At 32.6% G+C, this 22154-nt stretch overlaps 1 protein-coding gene across 3 annotated transcripts in view; it reads left to right on the top strand.

Annotated features, from left to right (window-relative positions):
- Positions 1-208: 208 nt before the first annotated feature.
- Positions 209-22154, top strand: part of smo (smoothened, frizzled class receptor) — a 61590-nt gene continuing 39644 nt past the window's right edge. Inside the window, exons 1-9 of one of the 3 annotated variants that reach the window (XM_069840590.1) lie at positions 209-493; positions 611-945; positions 4256-4378; positions 6087-6194; positions 9451-9660; positions 12323-12495; positions 13997-14115; positions 16949-17173; positions 19958-20159. In XM_069840590.1, the coding sequence (XP_069696691.1) occupies positions 622-945; positions 4256-4378; positions 6087-6194; positions 9451-9660; positions 12323-12495; positions 13997-14115; positions 16949-17173; positions 19958-20159 (1484 nt within the window). In that variant the 5' untranslated portion in view covers positions 209-493; positions 611-621. Of the gene's footprint in view, positions 494-610; positions 946-3844; positions 4061-4255; positions 4379-6086; positions 6195-9450; positions 9661-12322; positions 12496-13996; positions 14116-16948; positions 17174-19957; positions 20160-22154 lie in introns of those variants that run through there. The other 2 variants (XM_069840591.1, XM_069840592.1) reach the window with 2 other exon arrangements.

The following is a 22154-nucleotide window of genomic DNA, read 5'->3' as shown; positions in this document are numbered from 1 at the left end:
TTTTATTTTTCGTATGCAACTATTTCAACATGAAGACCAATTTTCTGCCCATAGGAGCGATTTATTATATCAACATTTAAATTGTTTGTGACTTTTTTACTTAATAAAGAGTTGAAATGGCATACAAATATACGTACGCTTAATGAAGGTATGGATTTATAGTATATATTGGGCACATCTGTGATATTGGGGGACATGGAAAATATGGAGGACAAATACAAATGTTTTACGAGCGTTTGTACTGCTATCTTTCGGGTAATAATATGTACTATTCATTCGGCATTTGTAACCTGCCAAAGAGAGATGGGTGCTTCGTGGGTGGTCTCCTATAGAATCGTGGGTGGTCTGCCACTTAAGGGGCTGCCTTTGTTCAGACTTTGGTTCGTGCTGCTGTCGCTTGTATGGAGCGACGCGGTGTTATGCGAATACGTGCTTTCAAGCTGAAGAATTACGCGCCAGATCTTACATAAGGAAATTATCTATTTAAAAAAATGTAAGTTTTCTAAACTATAGAGTTGGAAGTGCTCATATCGAACTGACTGTGTTGTGTACGCTAAATGTATTAAGCTGTTTATAGTCTTCGTATAACATTATCTTATGTTATTTGCAGTTCGGCTGGCAATGCAAGGATTTTTTGCATCGAAGTTCGTCGTCTTCGTATTAACTGCTATTATTGAGCCTCTTCATGTCGTGGGAGAATTTAGAGGAAATGTGACTGTTTTAGTAAGATCCGCAAGGTATGAAGGAGATCATGCATTCCTTCGGGACAAATTTTCATCAGCTGATTCCATCATATTACCACCATCAGACGGGAAAGGACCGTACTGCAGACACCCAGCTCGTTGTGAACAACTTAATTATACAACCTGCATGGGAGTTAAACTTCCTTATACATCTACTACACTTGATTTGGTGGAAAATTTAGGTACACAGGAACTCGTACAGGTTTGTATTTATTTAATGTAGCCTGTAGGGCTAATCTAGCACTGAGGTAGTTCTCTTCATATTACTCTAATACACACACCTTGCATATACGAATCTGTGGCAAGTTAGGTTTGGTTAGTTTAGGTTTTGCCTTTGTTATGCCTTGCATATACGATCAACTACATCTCCGCAAAAAAAATCCCTTATAAATTCAACGATTTCTACTTTCGAAGTCATCGGAACTACCTCAGCGTTAGTTTCGCCAGAGGCGCTTTTCTAATACACTTCGGGCGTGGGTGACTTGAATAACATTTTATCTTAATTTGTATGTTCATCCTACAGCTAGACATTGCATAGTTCACAGTGATAGGCCTATTCACATTTTCTGATTCCTTTGAATATATTTTAAACTTGATTTTTTGAGCATGGCACCCTCATTGGCTCAATATCCTTATTTTAAGATTGAGAATATTCATTTTTACAATGTAGGCCTAGATACTGCATGCTTTATCGTCCTCAAGTGAAAATACTTATTAGCAAATACTGCTAGTACAACAATTAGGACTAGTGCGCACAGCCAGTTTTTCAGCCACTCTGCTGTGGTGGCTATTTTTAGCCAAGCTGATAAAACATACTATTTCAACTTGTTGCATTCTTGAAACAGCATGATACCTGCCTTCAGATTTGAAATACATTGTATTGTATTGTATTTATTAACATTCCATGGTATTCATACATGCTTACAGCTAGAATATGGAACAAGTCAAAAAACTTAATACTATTATAAAATCTTAATTTATAGTCACAGTCTAGATGAAATATATACAGACGAGATTTACAATATAGTACTAGTACAACACATAGTTTTAGTATCAATTTCATGAAGTGTTATTGAATGTCATGAATTCACCTACAGAATAGAAGGCGTGAGAAATTAGGTACATGTTTACAAATGATTACACATGCAGGATGGGCCACGTAACCAACAGACAGGCTGATCATAATTCCTTGAGACAAAAACGGGATGGGAAAGGGACGGGTTATTTGTACTTTTAAGAAAAAAGACATTAAGTTACAATGTTTTATCTATAGCCTAATAATCACATCACATTCACATGACTACCAATGTATGCCTAGATAATAATTTTAAATTTACTTACATTACAGAAAATCCTTTCCTTAATAAAGTTCAGTCTAGCCCATAGTATTAAATAATCTAAATACTGTAAGTTAATAACATTCATAATGGAATTTTAGGTTGCAATCTATGTACAACTACTATTTAATAAAATATTGAAATAAAACACTTTCTGTTACCTCAGAGTTACAACTAATCTTTCTCCTGGTGCTATAAATATCATCCTCATGCTTGTATTTTTGTATGTAATGTGCGTGCTTGGCTAATAGATCATGTGTTAAATGACTTCAGTAGCTTTTGGCATCTTAATGGATAAACTCACATTTTTTTTTTTTTTTTTTTTTTTGTAAATCGAAGTAAGCTCCTAATAAGACACATGTTGAAGTTTTTCTTGTAAGCTTTATTATTTTCCGTCTGTACATAGCATTTAAAACTAGTTTTGAAACCATTTAGTTCACTGCTCATGTGCTCGCTCAGATTAACAGAATGGTGATGTCACAGCAGCAGTCAAATAATCATATGGCTGAAAGATCAGCAGATTTAGCCTACAAATTTTGGTAAGAGGTTGGCTTGAGTTTTTCAATATTCTTTCAGTCTACATTTCTAGAAAGTTGCTATACAGACTGGAAGTGAAATAACCTTGCAGATCGAAAGAGACGATAGGGTACACTTAAATTAATAGAAAATCTATATTATATTTTGTAATTAAAGAGGTGGAACAAACTCTTGGCTCACTCTTACTTCCACAACAGACTGTAGAAGCAGTGACACTTTTTTCTGCTCAGATTGTAGTTTTGAAATCTTTTGAAATAAAGTTTGTGATATGTTTCACCTCAAGACTTATAGGTTCACATTCTTTGATTATATATTTAAAAAGTCGCTGTTTCCATACATTGTAACTTAAAGAATGAGAATAGGCAGCAAAGGGCAAGAACTACTAATCAAACTCTACTTCCATAATTACAACTTCAAAAATGTTTCATTGTTTTAATATAGCCTACAGTATTAACACAGTCTAGTATGTATGTATACAGTCACGAAGCTTGAGTTGTTGAGGGTACTAGTAACAATAGACTGTGCCGGTACTATTTTGCATTGTCTATGATGAGGCGATAGTAGCGATCCTAGTGGTTAGCAACTATCTATGGATGCATATTCCCTACGGATTGAACTTCGTGACTGTATATACTAGACTGTAGTATCACAGTCTAGTATATACAGTCGCGAAGCTCAATATGTAGTAAATATGCAAACATTAGGTAGTTGCTCACCACTAGGATCGTTAAAATCGCCTCATTACAGGCAATGCAAAATAGTACCGTCACAGTTTATTGTTTCTAGCATCCTCAAAACTCAAGCTTCGTGACTGTATATAGTAGACTGTGGTAGTATTAAGACTATTTATTTGTCTATGATTAAGATCTTTTAGGCTTCGTTGTACATGACTTGAAATTAAAGTTATTTTTATTTTATATTTGCAGCTGAATAATTCAGAAATATCATTGCACCAGTAATTTATTCTTGAATTCATACAATAAATTTAATCCATGTTGAATCTTTCATACACTACTTTTAACACTTGAATATAAATAATTGATTAAATGGCGATCTTACTCGTGTTAATTGTGTAGTCATGTGCGGCTTACAGCTGTTTCGGTGCTTCGATGGTGTGAAGAAGCACTGAAACAGCTGTAAGCTGCACATGCTTACACAATTAACACGAGTAAAATCGCCATTTAATCAGTTATCAATAAATTTAATTACGGATCTTTCTTTTTTTAGGAGGTGAAATTTTATTTGCACATTCTTTCTTCTCAGAACGAGAGACACCCTTTTCTTTCTTTGGTGCCTGAAGCATGACTTACATAGATTTTCGTGCATGCCACAGCTTAACATGCATGAATGGACCAGTCTGAAGACTCAAAAAGAAGAGTTTCCAGTTACATTCACATCATCTGTTATCTTATTAAAAATGTCCATTGAGTTTTTTTATTAACAGTAAGCCTATAATTTCACTTTGTATTATTTCATGTATTTATTAAATTTTACATTATACATAGTCTATGTAATCTATATTAGAAAAGATTATTATATTTTATTTGGTAGTTGTAGTGTATCATCACATTGTATTTTTTCAGTAGTCACAGGATAGTGAAAAAATGAAGTTAAATTTAGATTGATGATGGGTTACAGGAAAAATTACAACAGTGGCAAGGATTACGTCACATTCCGAAATGTTGGACTGTCGTTCAACCATTTCTCTGTGCTTTATACATGCCCAAATGTGAGAATGGGACAGTGGATCTGCCATCACAGGTAAGACTGCTTCAATTAAATTTACACCTCATGATAAATACAAATCAATCAATCTTCTTAATGTATCCAGCTGTTTGCTGACAACATGAAGTCCACTATAGTCCACTGTAGTCTATTCAGTTTTTTCACGAGAAATGAGGGGTATTTTGATCGGTGTTCATTATAGATGCCTGTTGCTAGTAGCCAGAGTTGGGGGTGTAGTCAATATATACTTCAGGCCTGTGTCTTCTGCAACTGGTACTGGTGATTTTAATTTACTTCTTTTGTGATTTATGGATGAACAGTATATAAGGATGTGTTCTAGATCTTCATCATGATTATTACACCACAGACAAGTAGGATTATCAGAAATGTGAAATCTGTGTGGGTACAATTGAGTGACATGTGACCTGTTCTGGCTCTTGTTAAAAATGTTTGAACATGTCTGGGCAAATTTTTGTACATTTCCAGGTCATTTGGTTTCTTTTGTACAGACTGTAAAATTTTTCCTTTGTCAGAAGAGAGCCAATTGTTGATCCATAGATTTGTAAAATGAGACTTTACTGAAGCAAAAGCACTGGATAGAGATATCACTTGAAGAGGTCTTGGTTGCAAATATGTTGCTTGTTTTGCAATATTATCGACAATATTATATACAAAGAAACGGTGAAAATTCTTTGTAATGAAGCTTAGCTTGTGCATTTTGGACGTGTTATAAAATAAAAAATTATTTTGTTGCAGTGTTATAATAATGATGATAATAATGATAATAATAATAATAATAATAATAATAATAATAATGATAATTGATTAAAAACCTCATTGCACAGAACAAAACAATAGTCCTTCAATGGATCCCATCTCATTGTGGCATTGCTGACAATGAGACGACTGATATCCTTGCAAAAAAAAAAAAAACGAACTCAGATCCCACCCTATCACAGTGAAGTTCCATATGCTCGAGTGGCATCCCTCATACATCAGTAAACAGAACATTCCAATCAAAAACTCCTAGAAGATTAGAACAAGTAACTGTCAATGGAAAGATCAAATACAGTCCTTACCAAATTGACCTAGACAAAAAGCAGTTGCAAAATTTCAGCTAGCTACATTTCAGCTAGCTAATTTTAGCTGCTTGGCTGAACACTTGCACCGCATTGGTATTCTACAAAGCCCCAACTTTATACTCTGCAACCAGGATTCAGTTCTGGACTAAGGTAGGTCTACATTTTCTTAGTGATGAAAATGACATTTCAAAAAATACGAATAGTTACAAGGAGAATTGCCAGTATTGTGAACAGGTTGTGTATTACTGAAAGTCACTGTTATAATGTTGCAGAGCTTCAACGTTTCGGTTTTTTTTTTTTCTGGGGAGCTCTGGGTGGGGTTTTATCCCCAAACCTCCTCCCACCCCTTGCTACAGAAATATGGTAGTTAATTAGATTGAACGCTAAAATGAAAGCAATTAAAGCCACTGGCAATGATAAACAAATTGTGACAAAATATATACAAGGTATCATTTATAATCTTTCTAAGCACCACAGTTTGAAGTTGAAAGAACTGAAGTTTTTTTATTTCTAAAAATAAAATTTTGAAAAAAGTAGTGGTTAAATAGTAATACATGTAGTTCATTGTAAGTGAATATATAAGGCATATGCTTGTACTATTTCTTATATGAAGTGTAAAGATTAGAAACATATTTATAATTCGTATTTGTTGATTTTTGTAGGAAATGTGCAAAATGACAGTGGGCCCATGTCGAATACTGGAATCTTACAAAAGTTGGCCATCGTTCTTCAGATGTGACGACACAGTTAGATTTCCACCAATGTGTAAGGTATTGTCACGTAATTGTAATAATTAGTATATCATAAATTATGAATATTCATCCCAGTATTTTATACTCATTTGGCTTTTAGTGAGTTCATGAAGGTGTTACTGTTACTGACTAGAAATCTAGAAAGAAAATATAAAAATGGTGCTATATGACCATAATTGCAGTACACCTTGCTTACGTGTTGGATTCCAAAGAAAAAATCTAAATAAATGGACCTTACTATTGAAGAAGAAAGTACTGTTTTGAATTATGCTATCTAAGAACTTCTTTGTTGATATTGATTGTAAAATCATTCCAAGAAGTTTTCTTTGCATTAGAGGTGTCAGCAGTAATGACAGCATATAAGTAGTGGAAGAGCCATAAAGATGAGTTGGTAAATTTACAGGCAGTGTTGCCTGTAATTGAACAGTTATTCACAGTGCAGTCTTCCCCTACTAGTGATGAGCGTTTTTTAGTGAAACTTATTTAGATGTTTTTTAATTTAAATGCTATCAGTTTCAGTAGCATACTGTGGAAGGAGAACTTGGCAAAGGTTAGTATATGTTATCTGTTTAGTTTGTGCAAAATATTTGTATAGAATTACAAAACACTTGTTATTTATTCTCCATAGTGTGTTCTTTTTATTGCTAAACATACCTGATTTAAACCAAAAGATACGTTTTTTTTTATTTTATCTAAAAAGACCAATGTTCATGATGAGATAGTGACACTTCTTATTTGCAAAATCAGGTCTTTCATTTCCAATGGTCAACTGGACATGAAAGAGCTGATGAACTTGTGAAATCAGTAGCCTCCAGCAAGGACGATTTCGTATACAAAAATTATCACAAAGCTGAGTATAAAACATACGTAATAAACCCGTGGAACTCACAGTAGAAAAATAGTAATAATGGCTCCATCACAAAATATCTTTTCTTCTCTGATATATACAGACACTTAACGTGTACATTATTTTTACCCAGTTTCATACTGACCCAATTTGAAACCAGCCATAGCAAATTTCGTTCATATTAATATAGAGAATGTAATTTAATGCGTTTGTAGAAGTGAACAAAGAACAGAATATTTACTGTTTGATTGCTCATTATTTGGATGTTTAAGATTTGCCTTGAAATTCACTAATCCATTATACAATATTTCTAGTAGAAACTGTTGTCAAAAAAGGTTTCGTTAATGTCACTTGCCACGTGAACAGAAAATTGTAAAAGCCAGTATTGTTATTATCAGGTATATTATTTGTTATATTGCCTTGGAAAGTGCCTAAAAATGTAATATGAGTTAATAAGCCATTGTAAAATATTTTTAGTAGAAACTATTGTCAAAAGTTGATATTAATCTTATTCACTACATCAACAGAAAATTGTAAATACCAGTATTATTACATTATATCTACTTAAAACCTTTAACCCTAATATCATCATCATCATCATCATCCAAACAAGTATAAGACCCAAGGCCAATTATGGTCTCAGTGAGTCATTCTTGGTCCACTTTTTTTTTTTTTTTTTTTTTTTTTTTTTTTTTTTTTTTTTTTTTTTTTTTTTTTGCGATTAATCCTAATATGCTTACATAAAATAGGGTTTGTACTCTGGGGAAGAGAGATACAGATTTGGACCTTATCTCCAAAGGCTATCTGCAGTTAAGTCATTCAGAAGTAGAAATCATACAGATGTGGCATTCAGGGCCAGCATTCATAATTGACAAAGGATCGTAGGTTTTCCTTGTCTATCATATTAATGCCCGGTTTCTGAAAATACAGTTACTTGTACATACAGAGTTATCTATGATTTAACGTGCTTATATGTTTAAAATGAGTTTCCGAAACAACAGTTATCGTCATCTTTACAGTTATCTATGCTTCAACTGGTAACTGTGCTTCGGCCTGTAGTTACCTGGCTGTTAGTACTAATTCGAACAAATACTGACATGTGATGCTACTGCATTACTGTTTTGTAAACTACAATAACCGATATTAAATAATAATATAGATCACAATAAATTGATTTATCATATTATCTGTATAATTTTAAAATTTTGGCGTTGTATTTATGTAACTTCCGGTAAATGTTTTACTTTCTATGACATATTAGGATAATAATGTGAGTTTGTAAACACAGTTTTAAACATCTCAAGTTTAATTTTCGTCATCAACTAAAGATTATATGTCGTTAGTCGAGGAATATTTTATTCTTGGATGTTCTACCAATGCCAATGGTATTTCAGACTCTGAAAAGTCGATTTGAATACATGAAAGCATTCATATGGACGAATGTAGAATATTTTGAGATGTTTATCAGTATGGCTGCCTTAGCCACACAGCTGAATATAGTTGCAGTTTTGAAGCAGAAGTTACATCTAGCCCTCTCTTCACTAGTATTATTTACCTTGATGATTATGCCAAATACCAACAATTATTGCTTTTTTAATCATACTATGATTGAGATTGGAAGTGTACAAGTACACTATCGTTTATCACATGGTTCTCTAATTAAAAAGTCTTGCACCTACTTGTACAGAGCTCAGCTATATTACTGCTGAAAACTTCTGCAAACAAAAGTAACTATAAATAACTAAAAAATCACTAACAAAATACTAGTGGAGACATTTATGGACGACAATAGATACTGAACTTGAAGTTACCTCAACTGTTACAAGCACTGATAAATCTACATTCAACTTCCTGGAAACTCATGAAAGTTATCAGTGCAGTTAAATTTATAAGAGCAGTTAAGTAACTGAGAGTTAACTGAGGTGCACCAGAAACCGGGCATAAAAGAAGTGTTAAGTTAATAAAAAATGCATAAATATAATTATTTAAATAATAATGTGAGTTTGTAAACACAGTTTTAAACATCTCAAGTTTAATTTTCGTCATCAACTAAAGATTATATGTCGTTAGTCGAGGAATATTTTATTCTTGGATGTTCTATCAATGCCAATGGTATTTCGGACTCTGAAAAGTCGATTTGAATACATGAAAGCATTCATATAAATAAAGAAAAAGTAAACAAATGCTACATTTAACTGGGAACTTCAAGTACCCATATGCCATTTAGTATATTTTAGTGTATTTTTTTTCTGTTTATTTCTATTATTGTATTTGTATTCCTGGTGTTGTGGAAGAGAAGGCCTGATGGCCTTAACTACACCAGAATAAATTAATAAATAAATTTATGAAGTTCTGTAAAAGGTAGTTTACATTTATTACCTCATCACGTATTTTATTAATAACACTACAATTAAATTACCTCTCTAGAATGATGCCCGAGAGCTGAAGTACAATACTACTAGTCAGTGCCAGAGTCCTTTGGTGCCAACTGACAATACTCTAGCATTCTATGATGGAATAGAAGGATGTGGCATTCAGTGCCAAAATCCATTGCTTACAGAAGACGAACATAGACAGATCCATCAGTTAATTGCTTGGGCAGGAACCATTTGCCTTCTTTTTAATATCTTCACAGTGGTAGGTATCGTAATTTTGATATTATATCAGAAGTTATTTTGTTTCATTTCATTTATTTTATTCCATATGTCTTACATTAGCATTTAAACTTTAAGATATGAAACATGTCAACAGTTACACAATTGAGGCCGAGGATTTGTCGTAGATTATCGGGTGTTTTCCTTATGGTTGGTGAAAACTTAGGAAAAAACCAGATAATCAACCCAAGTGGGAATCTAATCCAAGCCAGAGCGCAGCTCTGAATCAGCAGGCAAGCGAGTTTTCTGGCTGAGCTATGCTGGTGGCTCTACAAAAAATGTACAGTACATAGCAAGCAAATAATTTAGTTTACAAACCTGAACAATTACTCATCAGTTGAGCTTTAAAAATATAATACACAGCAAGTAAATTAATTGAATTTAAAAACATACACAATTCAATCAGTTCAGATATACAAAAGTATATAATACATTACTATACATGTAGATTAATTCAATTTACTAGCATAAATAATTCATCAGTTGAGCTATACGATAATTTGCAATACATAGCAAGCACATTATTATTCAATTTACAAGCACATACAGTTCATTAGTTGAGCTATACAAAAAATGTACAATACATAGTAAACAGATTAATTTAACTTACAAACATATTTTAGTTGAGATGTACAAAATTATAAGTACATAGCAAGTAAATTAATTAAAACTATAAACAATTCATCAGGTTAGAAGATATGAGTATATAGGAAATTTGGTTAATTCTGTTCTAAACTTTTTCTCATGTTCCTTCAAAGCTTTGAGACAATTAGGTGGTGCATTGAAGACTGTAATACATGAATAGTGAACTCCATTTCTATAACAGCTTAGACTAACAGAGGGTAGTACATGGAGATCTGATTTGTATCTTGCATTAAAATTATGAATGTCTTGATTTGTATAAAATGTAGTTTGGTTTTTAATATAAACATAATTAGGGAAAGAATGTACTCACAAAGTAAGGTCAAGACTTATAAATTTTGGATAATCTTTTTGTGCACACTTAAAAAAAAAAAAACAAGAATGTATTTAGCTTCAGATGAGTTGCTCCAGGATATTAATCCATATTTCATTATAGAATGAAAGGATGACATTTTAAGTGTGTTTATATCGCAAATAGAAGATAAGAATCTTAAATGCATGACTGGCAGAGATGAGTTTAGGAGTAATATATTCTATATGTGTTTTCCAGTTCAAGTGATTATCCAACTCTAAACCAAGAAACTTTGTGCTTATAGATTGTTTGAAATCAGTTCCATTTAATCTAATATTGTAGGAGAACTGAGGAACCTCACAGAACCAATTTAGATATGTTGTTAGTTGTTGACTGTGCAAAAAGAAAAGTGAAGTGTAATAAGAAATTTGGAACAAAAATGAAAGTGTATATTTTAATGTATTTTTCGCTTAATGTATTTTTTATGTATTTTCATGCATGTTTCATAGTTTGATAGTGCATGAATGCACACATATTTTGGGATTTTATAGTGCATGAAATTCTCGTCTCTAGTCATCATCAACATCCAAACAAGTATAAGGCCCAAGGTCTGTTATGGTCTCAGTGAGTCATTCTCAGTTTACCTTATTTTTGGACAGCTCAAAGATCTCTTCCCTTGGGGACAGTATTGAAGCATGGCTTTTGGAAGTCTTATTACAATTCATTCATTGAACGTGATTTTTCCACTGCAGCTGCTACTTGTTTATAAACTGTGAGACTGGTTGTAATTGAAGTTCTTGCATGATATCCTCATTTGTTTTGCGATCCAAGCGACTATATCCTGCTGATATCTGTACTTCTCATTGTCCATGCTTTGGTAACATAGTACAGGTCTAGCTAAGATTTTATACAAATGTATTCTTGTGTGTCTCTGTACTAGGGAAGACTTCATAATTTTATTGATTATTCCCGTTGTTTTATTGTATTTGCAAATTTTAGAAGTTATTTTCTAAGTTTTATTTAATCTTTTTGTCTTTCTAAATTATTCTGTAGTGCTTTTATTCTGGATCTTTATGGTCACCCTCATTGAGGGCAGAATATTTTGTTAAAAATAGTTATTTTCTGTTTCACCAAAAAATGTTAAATTATAGCCAAGATACATAAATTAATTTACTCTTTCTATTAATTTGTTGTTTAAGCAAATTTTGCCTGCGACATGGTATTTCCTACGAAATGCCATATTTTGTTTTTTCAATATTGATTGCCATGTCGTATTTTGTGCTGATCATATTAATTATATTATGCACTGAATACTGAAGCTCATCTTTATTACATGCAACTAGGACTAAATCATCAGCAAAGAGTAGACTATCAAACTGTAAATTTCGACTGATAGAAGTTGAACCATCATGCGTCTGTTTCTAATCTTTCTCTTCATATATATACTGTATATATATAATGAAAAGTAATGGAGATTGACCACAGATTTGTCTTACTCCGCTGTGAATTTGTTGCCAATCTGAAAGTCTGTTGTTGGTTCTAACTGCTAATACCAATAAAATTCTATAAAATGCTAAAAGGAAACATAACAAGCAAAGTAGACAGATGCAAGAATAACCCTAAAAGCTCCTACAAAACAATATGCTTCTTCAAGTAGAACTAATGAAAATAAATATTATTAAATAATTTATTACATTTTTTCTTTATATAGGTAACCTTTTTCATTGATTGGCGTTCTGCAAACAAGTATCCAGCACTTGTAATTTTCTATATCAATTGCTGTTTTTTGGTGTCATGTATTGGATGGTTGGCACAGTTTATTCCTGGTGCACGTGAAGGCATTATATGCCGGAAAGATGGTACTTTAAGGATGTCAGAACCTAAGTAAGTTTACCTTCAGTGGAAGAATTTTGCTGTTTATTACATATTTTAGTGTATTGTGCTATAAAATATATAGCTGTATTGCAAGCAGAGTTGGCCAGTTCAAATAATTTGATTTAGACCATGGTTTAAACTTTGTTTAAACCAACTGATTTTTTTTTTTTCAATAATAATTTTAAAAGTCCAATCTTCTTACTGAACCAACTATAATTATTTGAATTGGAACATATTTTAATTATAGCAGTATATTGGCGGTTGGTCATTGTTATAATAATAATAATAATAATAATAATAATAATAATAATATTAATTCATGGCCCTGTGGCCTTTGAAGTGCTCAGACTGACCTGACGGCTGTTGGCCTCACATCCACATGCCGAAGCAGAGATGGATGATCATCCAACCAGAATGGAGGTATCGCGTGGTTAGCATGATGATCCCCTCCAGCTGTTATAGCTGGTTTTTGTAACTGGATTTCGCTACTTATCGTAGCTCCCCAATGCATCACAATGCTGGGTGAGCATCAGTCCCATACATTAGCCGAAATTTCGTGAGAAAATTTCTTCCCTCATGACTCGCATTACGTAACGTGAGTCAGAGGCAGGATGTGTTAGACCACGACACCATGGCACAGAACAAATTTATGGGAATATCTACCCTTATATATATATATATATATATATATATATATATATATATATATATATATGCATCAGAAACATGGACATTGGACAATGACCACAAAACTGCAGTGCTTTGCTTAAGTTTTTTTGAAACTCAATGTATGCCAAGAGTGACGCACATACTCATGGCAGATTACGTTTAGTGAACTTCTTGATGACTTATCCCAAAAAAAAAGCTTTGCCTTGAGTTACTGTTCATCATGAATTCGTGATCGCCTCTCACAATTCTTTATGGAATTGTATGGCACAAATTTCTGTAAAAAAAATTGGTTATAATTATGTTGTGTTAATAAACAATGAAGACTTATGTATAATTTATTTTGGAATGTTAGAAAATAATTTATTTCGTAAAAATTGGCTGTATTTTGTCCTAAACTACTGATAGCTTTTTTTATTATTCATTGTTTACAAGTCAGTCAATTATCTGGACAATATATAGGCCTACATGAAAAGTTAGAATTTTTACTCAGAATTTTCTCCAGTAGTTTTCTTATTGATTTTTCCTTTAAGCATTAAAATGCCACATAAGGCAGTCTGTTTATATAAATTGGTTACTTAAGTTTTAATTATGTAATGCAGTCGTGCTCTACTGAATATGCAATTGAAGGACATTCTGTACAGTGACTGTGCAATAATTTAAATATTTTTAAGTTATGTATTACATTTACTTATAAAATTAATTTCGTGCTCTCAATAATAAGACCACATTCTGTAAAAAACTTAGACTAATTTTTTAAGTATTGATGAAGTGTATTCTTGTAGAAGTGACTGTTAGATGGTTTGATTGTTGAATTTATATAACCTGTTTTTATGTGTTACAGTACTGGAGAGAATTTGTCATGTGTGATAATATTTGTATTGGTGTATTACTTCATCATGGCTGCCTTTGTGTGGTTTGTAATTCTCACGTACACATGGCACATCAGTTTTCAAACTCTAGGTAAAAATTAAATATTGTGTTTATTTTCCACATTTCATTATATGAAGTGTATCCAAAACAATACAAATTAAATACATTTTAATTGTCATATGCATAATTTTAGCTAGTATTATGTTTGATAGGTTTCTCTGGAAGCTCTGTGCCTTTCTATACCGAACTTTATTAATACATTAAATGTACGTGTTTGGCTTTAATAATGACCAGTGGCACTAGTGCTCAAGAAACTTTATTGACATACATGTCGATAGTGTTTAGGTAAAAGCCCTTGACACTAATTTTTTTTTAATTTGACTTTTTTGCTGTAATTTAGTTAAAATTTAATTACAAAATGTGAAGATATGCTTTTGACAATTATGTTTACTTCCCTTCATATAAGGTAACCAATAATAATAACTTAAAATCAAATTTCTGTTGTTCCTGAATTTTTTTTTCTTTTGTGGAATAAACCCTTTTACCTAAGCATCATTGATATATTGTTTTACTACTGTTTCTACCACACCACTATTCTGTTAACATTACAATATTCTTGACTGGTAAGGTAATTGGATATAGTGAGAGTACATACTTTTATAAATAACATTCCTCTACCTTTTTCTCATTCTCTCCCCCCACTTTCTCTCTGCTTTCGCGCTCTTTCCCTCTCTCGCTTTCATCGCACTTTTCAAGAAGTCTTAACGTACTTAGTTGGAAAGAAACATTGTTAATTTTTTTTATAGTGTCAGTGATATTGTGAAAATAATATTAAACATTGATATGGTTCAACTAAGGTATATTCATGGTGCAAGCTTGTGGATGTTTGCAATATATCAAGATAATGGGAACCTGTCTGTTGGATCCATTACCAAGAGCTACTCTCCAGGACTGGACCAGTCTTTGTCTTTCCTGTGGGTGTAGATGACATGTAGCCCAGAAACACTGTATGTCTCTACATCACTGAGATGGTCTAAACATCCAAAATGCTCATGCCACATTCAACATCGCACAAATTTCAAATCAGATTTAAGGCATTTTCATGTAAGAAAAAATAAAGCACCATGGTTTCTGCCATACTAAATTCATCCTTGCAATGAATCATTGCCAATTCCAGCCACACCTTTTGTCTTTCAAGAAAAATATGTAAGTTTAACAGTCTAGGCTGTTAAACTGTTAAATTTAGATATTTTTTGGTAAAGATTCCATAAATTGTAGAAATATTCTGGTTATTAGTTATAATATACCTTGTGAAACTGGATTTTATTTGTTTGACTGCTAATTGCATTATGTCTTTGATCCTGACAGTCTCTGCTCTTTGCTTCCATTTTGGTTAATCATCTTCATAAAAAAACGTTTACATCTTCACCAGTATTATTTCTTGTTTTCGAAAACTCTTGTTTGAAATGTTCTGTATTCTCTCTTAAGACAACTGGATCTGTTACTCTCATTTACACTGGTTTGAATAATATGTTAACTTGAGATTGAATTGTTCTTCTTGTTGGTATGGGGCAAAGAATACATTTCGTGCTACTTCAAAATCTTACGTTCTTTGTGGAGAATTAATAATAATTATAGAAAATCTTCTGAAACTAGCAAAAAAATAGTCTATTATCACAATTCGTGTTCTTATGGTAGCTTTTTGATATCACAGTTATTTAAATTAAGAGAACACATATACATGTACAATATATAATGATAATGATAATATTTATTGTCATCAACATTTATATCAATTATGGAGTACCACCACATTTCTGTATTCGGATTCCACCATAACTTTCTATTATATTTGCTTACAATTAATATGATATAGTCCACACCTGTGAAGTAACCGTTAGCGCGTCTAGCCGCGAAACCAGGTGGCCCGGGTTCGATTCCCGGTTGGGGCAAGTTACTTGGTTGAGTTTTTTTCTGGGGTTTTCCCTCAACCCAATATGAGCAAATGCTGGGTAACTTTCGGTGTTGGACCCCGGACTCATTTCACCGGCATTATCACCTTCATCTCATTCAGACGCTAAATAACCTAAGCTGTTGATAAAGCATCGTAAAATAACCTATTAAAAAAATATGATATATATATATATATATATATATATATATATATATATATAAAATTTAACTAATAACTCCACTAATCCTGATATTAACTGAACTCCAAACAGACCATTTCTTCCTGCTTATCTTAAATATCCACCATCTGTTATTTGTCCTCCCAGATCACACTCAACTCACATTCCTTCCTGAATTCTATTCTTATTAACAGAGTGATCAGATGAGGTCTGGATAGGGAAGAGACAGTATGGAGTTGTGTTGATACAACCATACTAGTTTCCATAGTGCTGAGAAACTTGATATCGTTCATGAAGTACCCTTCAGTGACGAAGTAACCCACGCATCCTGGAAGAACTAAAACGTAATATCCGTCAGGAAATTACATAACTTGTTGTGTATATGTTTGTAAAATGAAATAAATTGAATTAATAAATAAAGTAAATAAATTAAATTAAATAAATGTGAAAAATCAAAACAATATGCCTACACCCCATTTTTGCCCACCACTAATTCCATCCATCATAAACTTCGAATTGAACTTGCATGTTTGGTGAGGAATCACAATTCTTAGACATTTAATCAATGGTACCATATGTCTGTTCACTAGCTACTCATACTCGTGGATTTATAAGACTTTCTGTATTACTAAGGCTTAGTTTAATGTACACATTTACATTTAAGTTTGTTTACAGTAATTTTTTGTTTCATTTTTGTTAACGGTGTTAGTTTTCAAACTGAAATATAACTAAATTCTTTCTCTTTTGTATTAACTATATATGGATATTTTAATTTAATGGTTACTTTGCAGGTAAAATTCAAGAGCGAATTGATAAGAAAAGTGCTTATTTTCACATGGTGGCTTGGTCATTGCCCCTAGTTCTTACTATTACAACTATGGCACTAGGGGAAATAGATGGCGACAGTGTTGCTGGTATCTGTTTTGTGGGATATGTTAATCATGCTGCACGAGCAGGATTCTTGCTCGTCCCCATTACAACAGTACTTTTTGTTGGAGGATACTTTCTCACTAGGGGTGAGTAAAGAACATTTTGAATGAAAATTTACTCAAAAGTGAGACCTTTGTTTGTTTGTTTGTTTGTTTCTTTCTTTCATTCTTTCTTTTTCTCTCTCGTATTTTTTCTTTATTTCTTAATTTTTACATAATTATTTCGAGAGCAACAGTATAGAACATGTCTCCAAAATTGCTCGGGCATATTTGCATATTGTGTTACATTTTTTCTAATACTGATGTAAAATTACTGTTTTTTTCTCACTTATACCTAGGTACAATCGTATTCTAAACACCAAGAGGCACAAAACCTCATTTATACATTCTAATTAAGTTTTCCTCGAAATTAGGTTTGCCGTGAAATGTGGATAGAACATTTTGTAGCATTTCCGGGGTGACTTCAGCACGGGCTTCAATGATACGGTTCTTTAAATGTTCCACATTCTTAATTTTCTCTTCATCCTACTAAGCTCTTTATGTAACCCCAAAAGAAAAAATGAAGGCGTACTAAATCTGGAGACCTGGCCAGCCATTCTACTGGTCCACATCGACCAATCCAATGTCCAGGGAACTGTTCGTCCAGTCTGCTGCAACATTTCTGTGGCTTAACCTACCAGAATGAAGAATGATATCAATTCTTTCCTCTTTCGATTATGTCATCACGAAAATCAAGAAATTTGTTAGGAATGGTTCAAATAATCACAACAATGCATTGAAACTGTCACAGGTTAACCAAACAGTAAAGCGGAAAAAGTTAATTACCAGAATTGCATAAAAGTACCTTTTCCAAAGCCTCCTTAGCACTGTACCATGTTACAAAATATCTTTAGATGCAGTAACTAATGTTGGTGTGATTATGACAGTTATCTTTCATTCATTTCATTCATTTATTATATTCCATAGATCTTACATGAGCAATGAAGCTTTAAGATGTGTAACAAGTCAAAATTTTACAATATTACAATTACAATTTTTACAATATTGTACAATTTTTACAGTTTTACAATTTAGTAATTTTCTACAATGATCAGATGAGGTCCGAGGATTCGCCAAAAGATTACCTGGCATTTGCCTTTTGGTTGGGGAAAACCTGGGAAAAACCCAACCAGGTAATCAAATCAAAGAGGTGAAATGAAGTGATGCCGAGGACTCGCCATAGAGTTGAAAACGATTAGAGATATCTAAAAACGGATTGCACCATTGTTTTTCTCAGAAAATTTCACATGGTTTTGAGTACCTACATGACCCCCTTTCCATTTAAAATTTCAAAGTTGCATTCAAAATGGCTGCTTTGGGCTAGAATCGAATGTGTTACTGGTAGAGCATTTGGTCTTACAAATACTGGTAACACCTATAGTAATCGAAAATCAAGCATATGGAAAATATTTATATGGTTCCAGACTTTGATTCATACAATTTTTTAAAACATGTCATCACCATCAGTGTTTGACAAGTATGTGTGTGTTTGTGTGCATGTGCATGTGTGGGTATGTGCACATGTATGTTTTTTTTTTTTACAAGATCCATTAAAGTCTAGAGATTCACAATTATTTGCCAGGTGTTCAATGTCCATAATATCCTCTTCCTTTGTGCATAATAAGCATTTCATAGGAAGCAATAAACTGATTCAGTGAAGGTATTTACTAAAGCAGTCGTGACCAGTAACCATGGCCACAGTGGATTTTCAAGGTAGATCACGAATTAATTTTAAATCTTTCAAGAAATATTTTCGTCTTGAATTTTGGTGTTCTGCTATTGAATTGTTGTGATGATTTTATAATCCATTTAATAGATTCGTATGAAAATGTGTAGTTTGTTTTTATATTGATTTTATTTTCTTTCTTGGCTAACATGGACTCCTATTGAAATACTATATTCTTTTTTAAATTTTGAATTTGTTTTACCATATAAAGGATTTTTTAAATTTTTTTCAATTTTAGGGAATGTAGCTGAACTGATGGCCTGAGTTGCAGCTTTAAAATTGGATAAGAAAACTATGTTTTTGCATTCATGTAACCAAACAGATATATTTTGGAGTGATGTGTACATGTAAATGAAAATTCGTTGTATATGTGCCAACATTTTTTAATAGAAGAAAAAATGTAAGCAAATAGCGCCTGCTCCAGCTTCTTCTTCTTCTTCTTCTTCTTCTTCTTCTTCTTCTTCTTCTTCTTCTTCTCCTCCTCCTTCTCCTCCTCCTTCTTCTTCTTCTTCTTCCAAATATTGTTGAGCACTTTGTTGTTTCTCATGATAGTGTTAATGATCGAAAATGACAATCAGAGATTCTTTGCCGAAACTGTGCATAATCCATGTTCTTAATTATTTTTAGCTTTATTTTATTTCACGTTGTAACTTAGTGCTATTTTATGTAAAAGTAGTTGTATTAATTGTAATTTATAACTGGCATACATTTATTTAAATTATAAATTTTGTTAACGTAAAGAGACTGAAGAAAAAATTATGTAAAAAATGGAAATTTAAAAATGAAGTTCAACTGTATTTTATGTGCATACTTTCAGAATTGAAACTAGTAGATACTGTATTTTGTATGTAAACAAATTCTATACATCAGTTTAGGAGAAAATTCTGTACACAGATGAACGGGAAGGCAGCCGAAAACAACTTTTCAGATATCAAGATGCGAAAATGTATATTTTTCAGCATTCAAAAATAGCATTAAACATTTCTACCCATTTATTTTCTATTTACGTTATTGTTTGTGACATTAACATAATTTATTACAATCTATATGTTATAGTTTCACACATGACTTGCATTGATGTTTCACTGCAACTGTATATATTTCAGGTCTTATAACACTGGTGAGACTAAAAATTAACAGTCAAGAAATTATCTCAGAAAGAGCAAGTGCCAAGATAAGAGAAACCATTGTGCGCATGGGTCTCTTTTCACTGTTTACATTTGTCTTTGTGTTGGTGACCTTTGTGTGTCATGTGTACGAATTTCATCATCACAGTGACTGGAGAGAAAGTTTCAGAAAATTCATAGTGTAAGTCTCTGACATTTTCACGACTTTTGAGTTATTGGTACCTATAATAGTAAAAATATGATGAGTATTTTAGTACTATACAAATTTTAAAGTGTAAGAATGACATTTCTACAATGACATATAATAAATTTTTACTTTGAATTATTTCAGCTTTATTGTTTATGTTATTAAGTATAGAGAAGTATGTTGAACCCAGAACTTTAATAGTTGGACTTCGAAAAACAGGTACTGCAATTTTTTAATACAGCAAAACCTTGATAATTCGAACCTCAGTAATCTGAACACACTATCGAAAGCTTGTGGTCATAGATTTATTATATATAAGGGAGCCATGTTCCTGAATGTGAGATCTCCAGGTAAACTTTATTGGCTGCGTCAAAATTTAGCTCTGCTATATTCACTATCACTGCAAGAGTGACAGTTTACATAGTCCTTCACACAGTGTTGTGAAGTTATGGTGGCATATTAAAACAGATTAACTGGCATTAGCACTTACGCTACATAACTTAACTACAGTTACTTGATGTTTAGGTAAAGTAATTCCATATGTTTGATAATCCAAATTACCCCTCCCCTCATTCCAATTAATTCGAATTATCGAGGTTCTACTGTAATTTATATTTCTATTTTCCATATTCTATAGTTGTAGCAATTCAACGCAGTAAACTTGCATGGCTTGTAGATTTGTTATATATCTGAAGTTCTTTAATTTATCTTTATATGGAGATTTGGGATAAATGTGGAAAAGCAGTGATGTAATTCTGTAAAATTTTCTCTTCAGAGTCATAGTACTTTTGAGATTCCATGCTAATTTAACTATAGAAAATGTACTATTTTAATTAAGCTTAGATGAGAAGATACTGGGTCATCCAATTATTGTCTGACGAGAGCTGCGGCAGGGATTGTGCCAGCCAATAAACTATCACTTCCTGCCAACCGGGCAGTACATGAATCAGTGGTTCAGCGGTTACTTGTTATGCTAGAGTGACTGCCTAATAAATTCTAATGCACTTTATAAGTTATGTACTCACCCATGTCATGCAAGGAGATACTGGAACTGCCTGTCTCCATTTTCCACACATTTTTGGCAGAGGCGTATACTGGTTAAAGGGTTTGGGCTACCAGCTGACCCTATTATTACACAAAATATATCTAACAATTACTTTAATTTTAATTACTATGGTAAAACTAATAATACAAAATTATTACATTATGTTATATTATAAACTTTTTCTTTTGTAATTTCCTTGGGCTACCGCCGGTAGCCCGCAAAATACGCCGCTGATTTTTGGCATCTGCTTAGGAAATTACCAGACATCGGATTCTAGGGCAAATGCCTATTTTGTTTCTTTAGGAGAAAAGTAAAAATAATTATTAATATTTGTGTTTCATGGAAATTGAAAGGTATTCAAAGAGTTTTATAGTGCCCTAAAATGCCCTAAAACGGTTATTAGAGCCTAATTTGTTAATATTCGCCTAAAAATGCCTAACTCACTGTAAAGTTTCGCATTTTACTCTTACTTTTTATAATTTATACATGCATTCACTGCGAAATTTAAGGCATTTAAAAAGTGGAAAGTTTGCTTCACACCGGCCATGAAACCATTGATAAAGGAAACAAAATGTTTTGAATCTCACGACACTCGCAATAGATTTCACCGAATTTAACATGTTTGGAGGCATAAATGCCGACAAAGAACCAACCTTAGTTTTGAAGCAGGCAACAATCACAACATGTGCTGCTACCGATTCAGAGATATACTATACTATAAAAATGACTGTTTTCGGTCTGAAACCAATTAGCTGTACTGCCCTTCAGAGTGTCATAAAATCACAATTTTTGGAGAAAGAGTGTTTTTGAAATATTTATGAAAAGTTGTAAAACTGCGAATTAGTAGGGTAAACCGTTACAAAATATTTAAAAGAATGGCCCTCCTAGTGTTAACACTACCAGGAAATGCAACAATAAGTGGAACTTTGTATTTTTGTCCAATT

The sequence above is a fragment of the Periplaneta americana genome, chromosome 11 (assembly GCF_040183065.1).
Source record: "Periplaneta americana isolate PAMFEO1 chromosome 11, P.americana_PAMFEO1_priV1, whole genome shotgun sequence".
NCBI classification, from domain to species: domain Eukaryota; kingdom Metazoa; phylum Arthropoda; class Insecta; order Blattodea; family Blattidae; genus Periplaneta; species Periplaneta americana.
The sequence above is the reverse complement of the archived record's forward strand: the minus strand, read 5'-3'. Positions and strand labels throughout refer to the sequence as shown.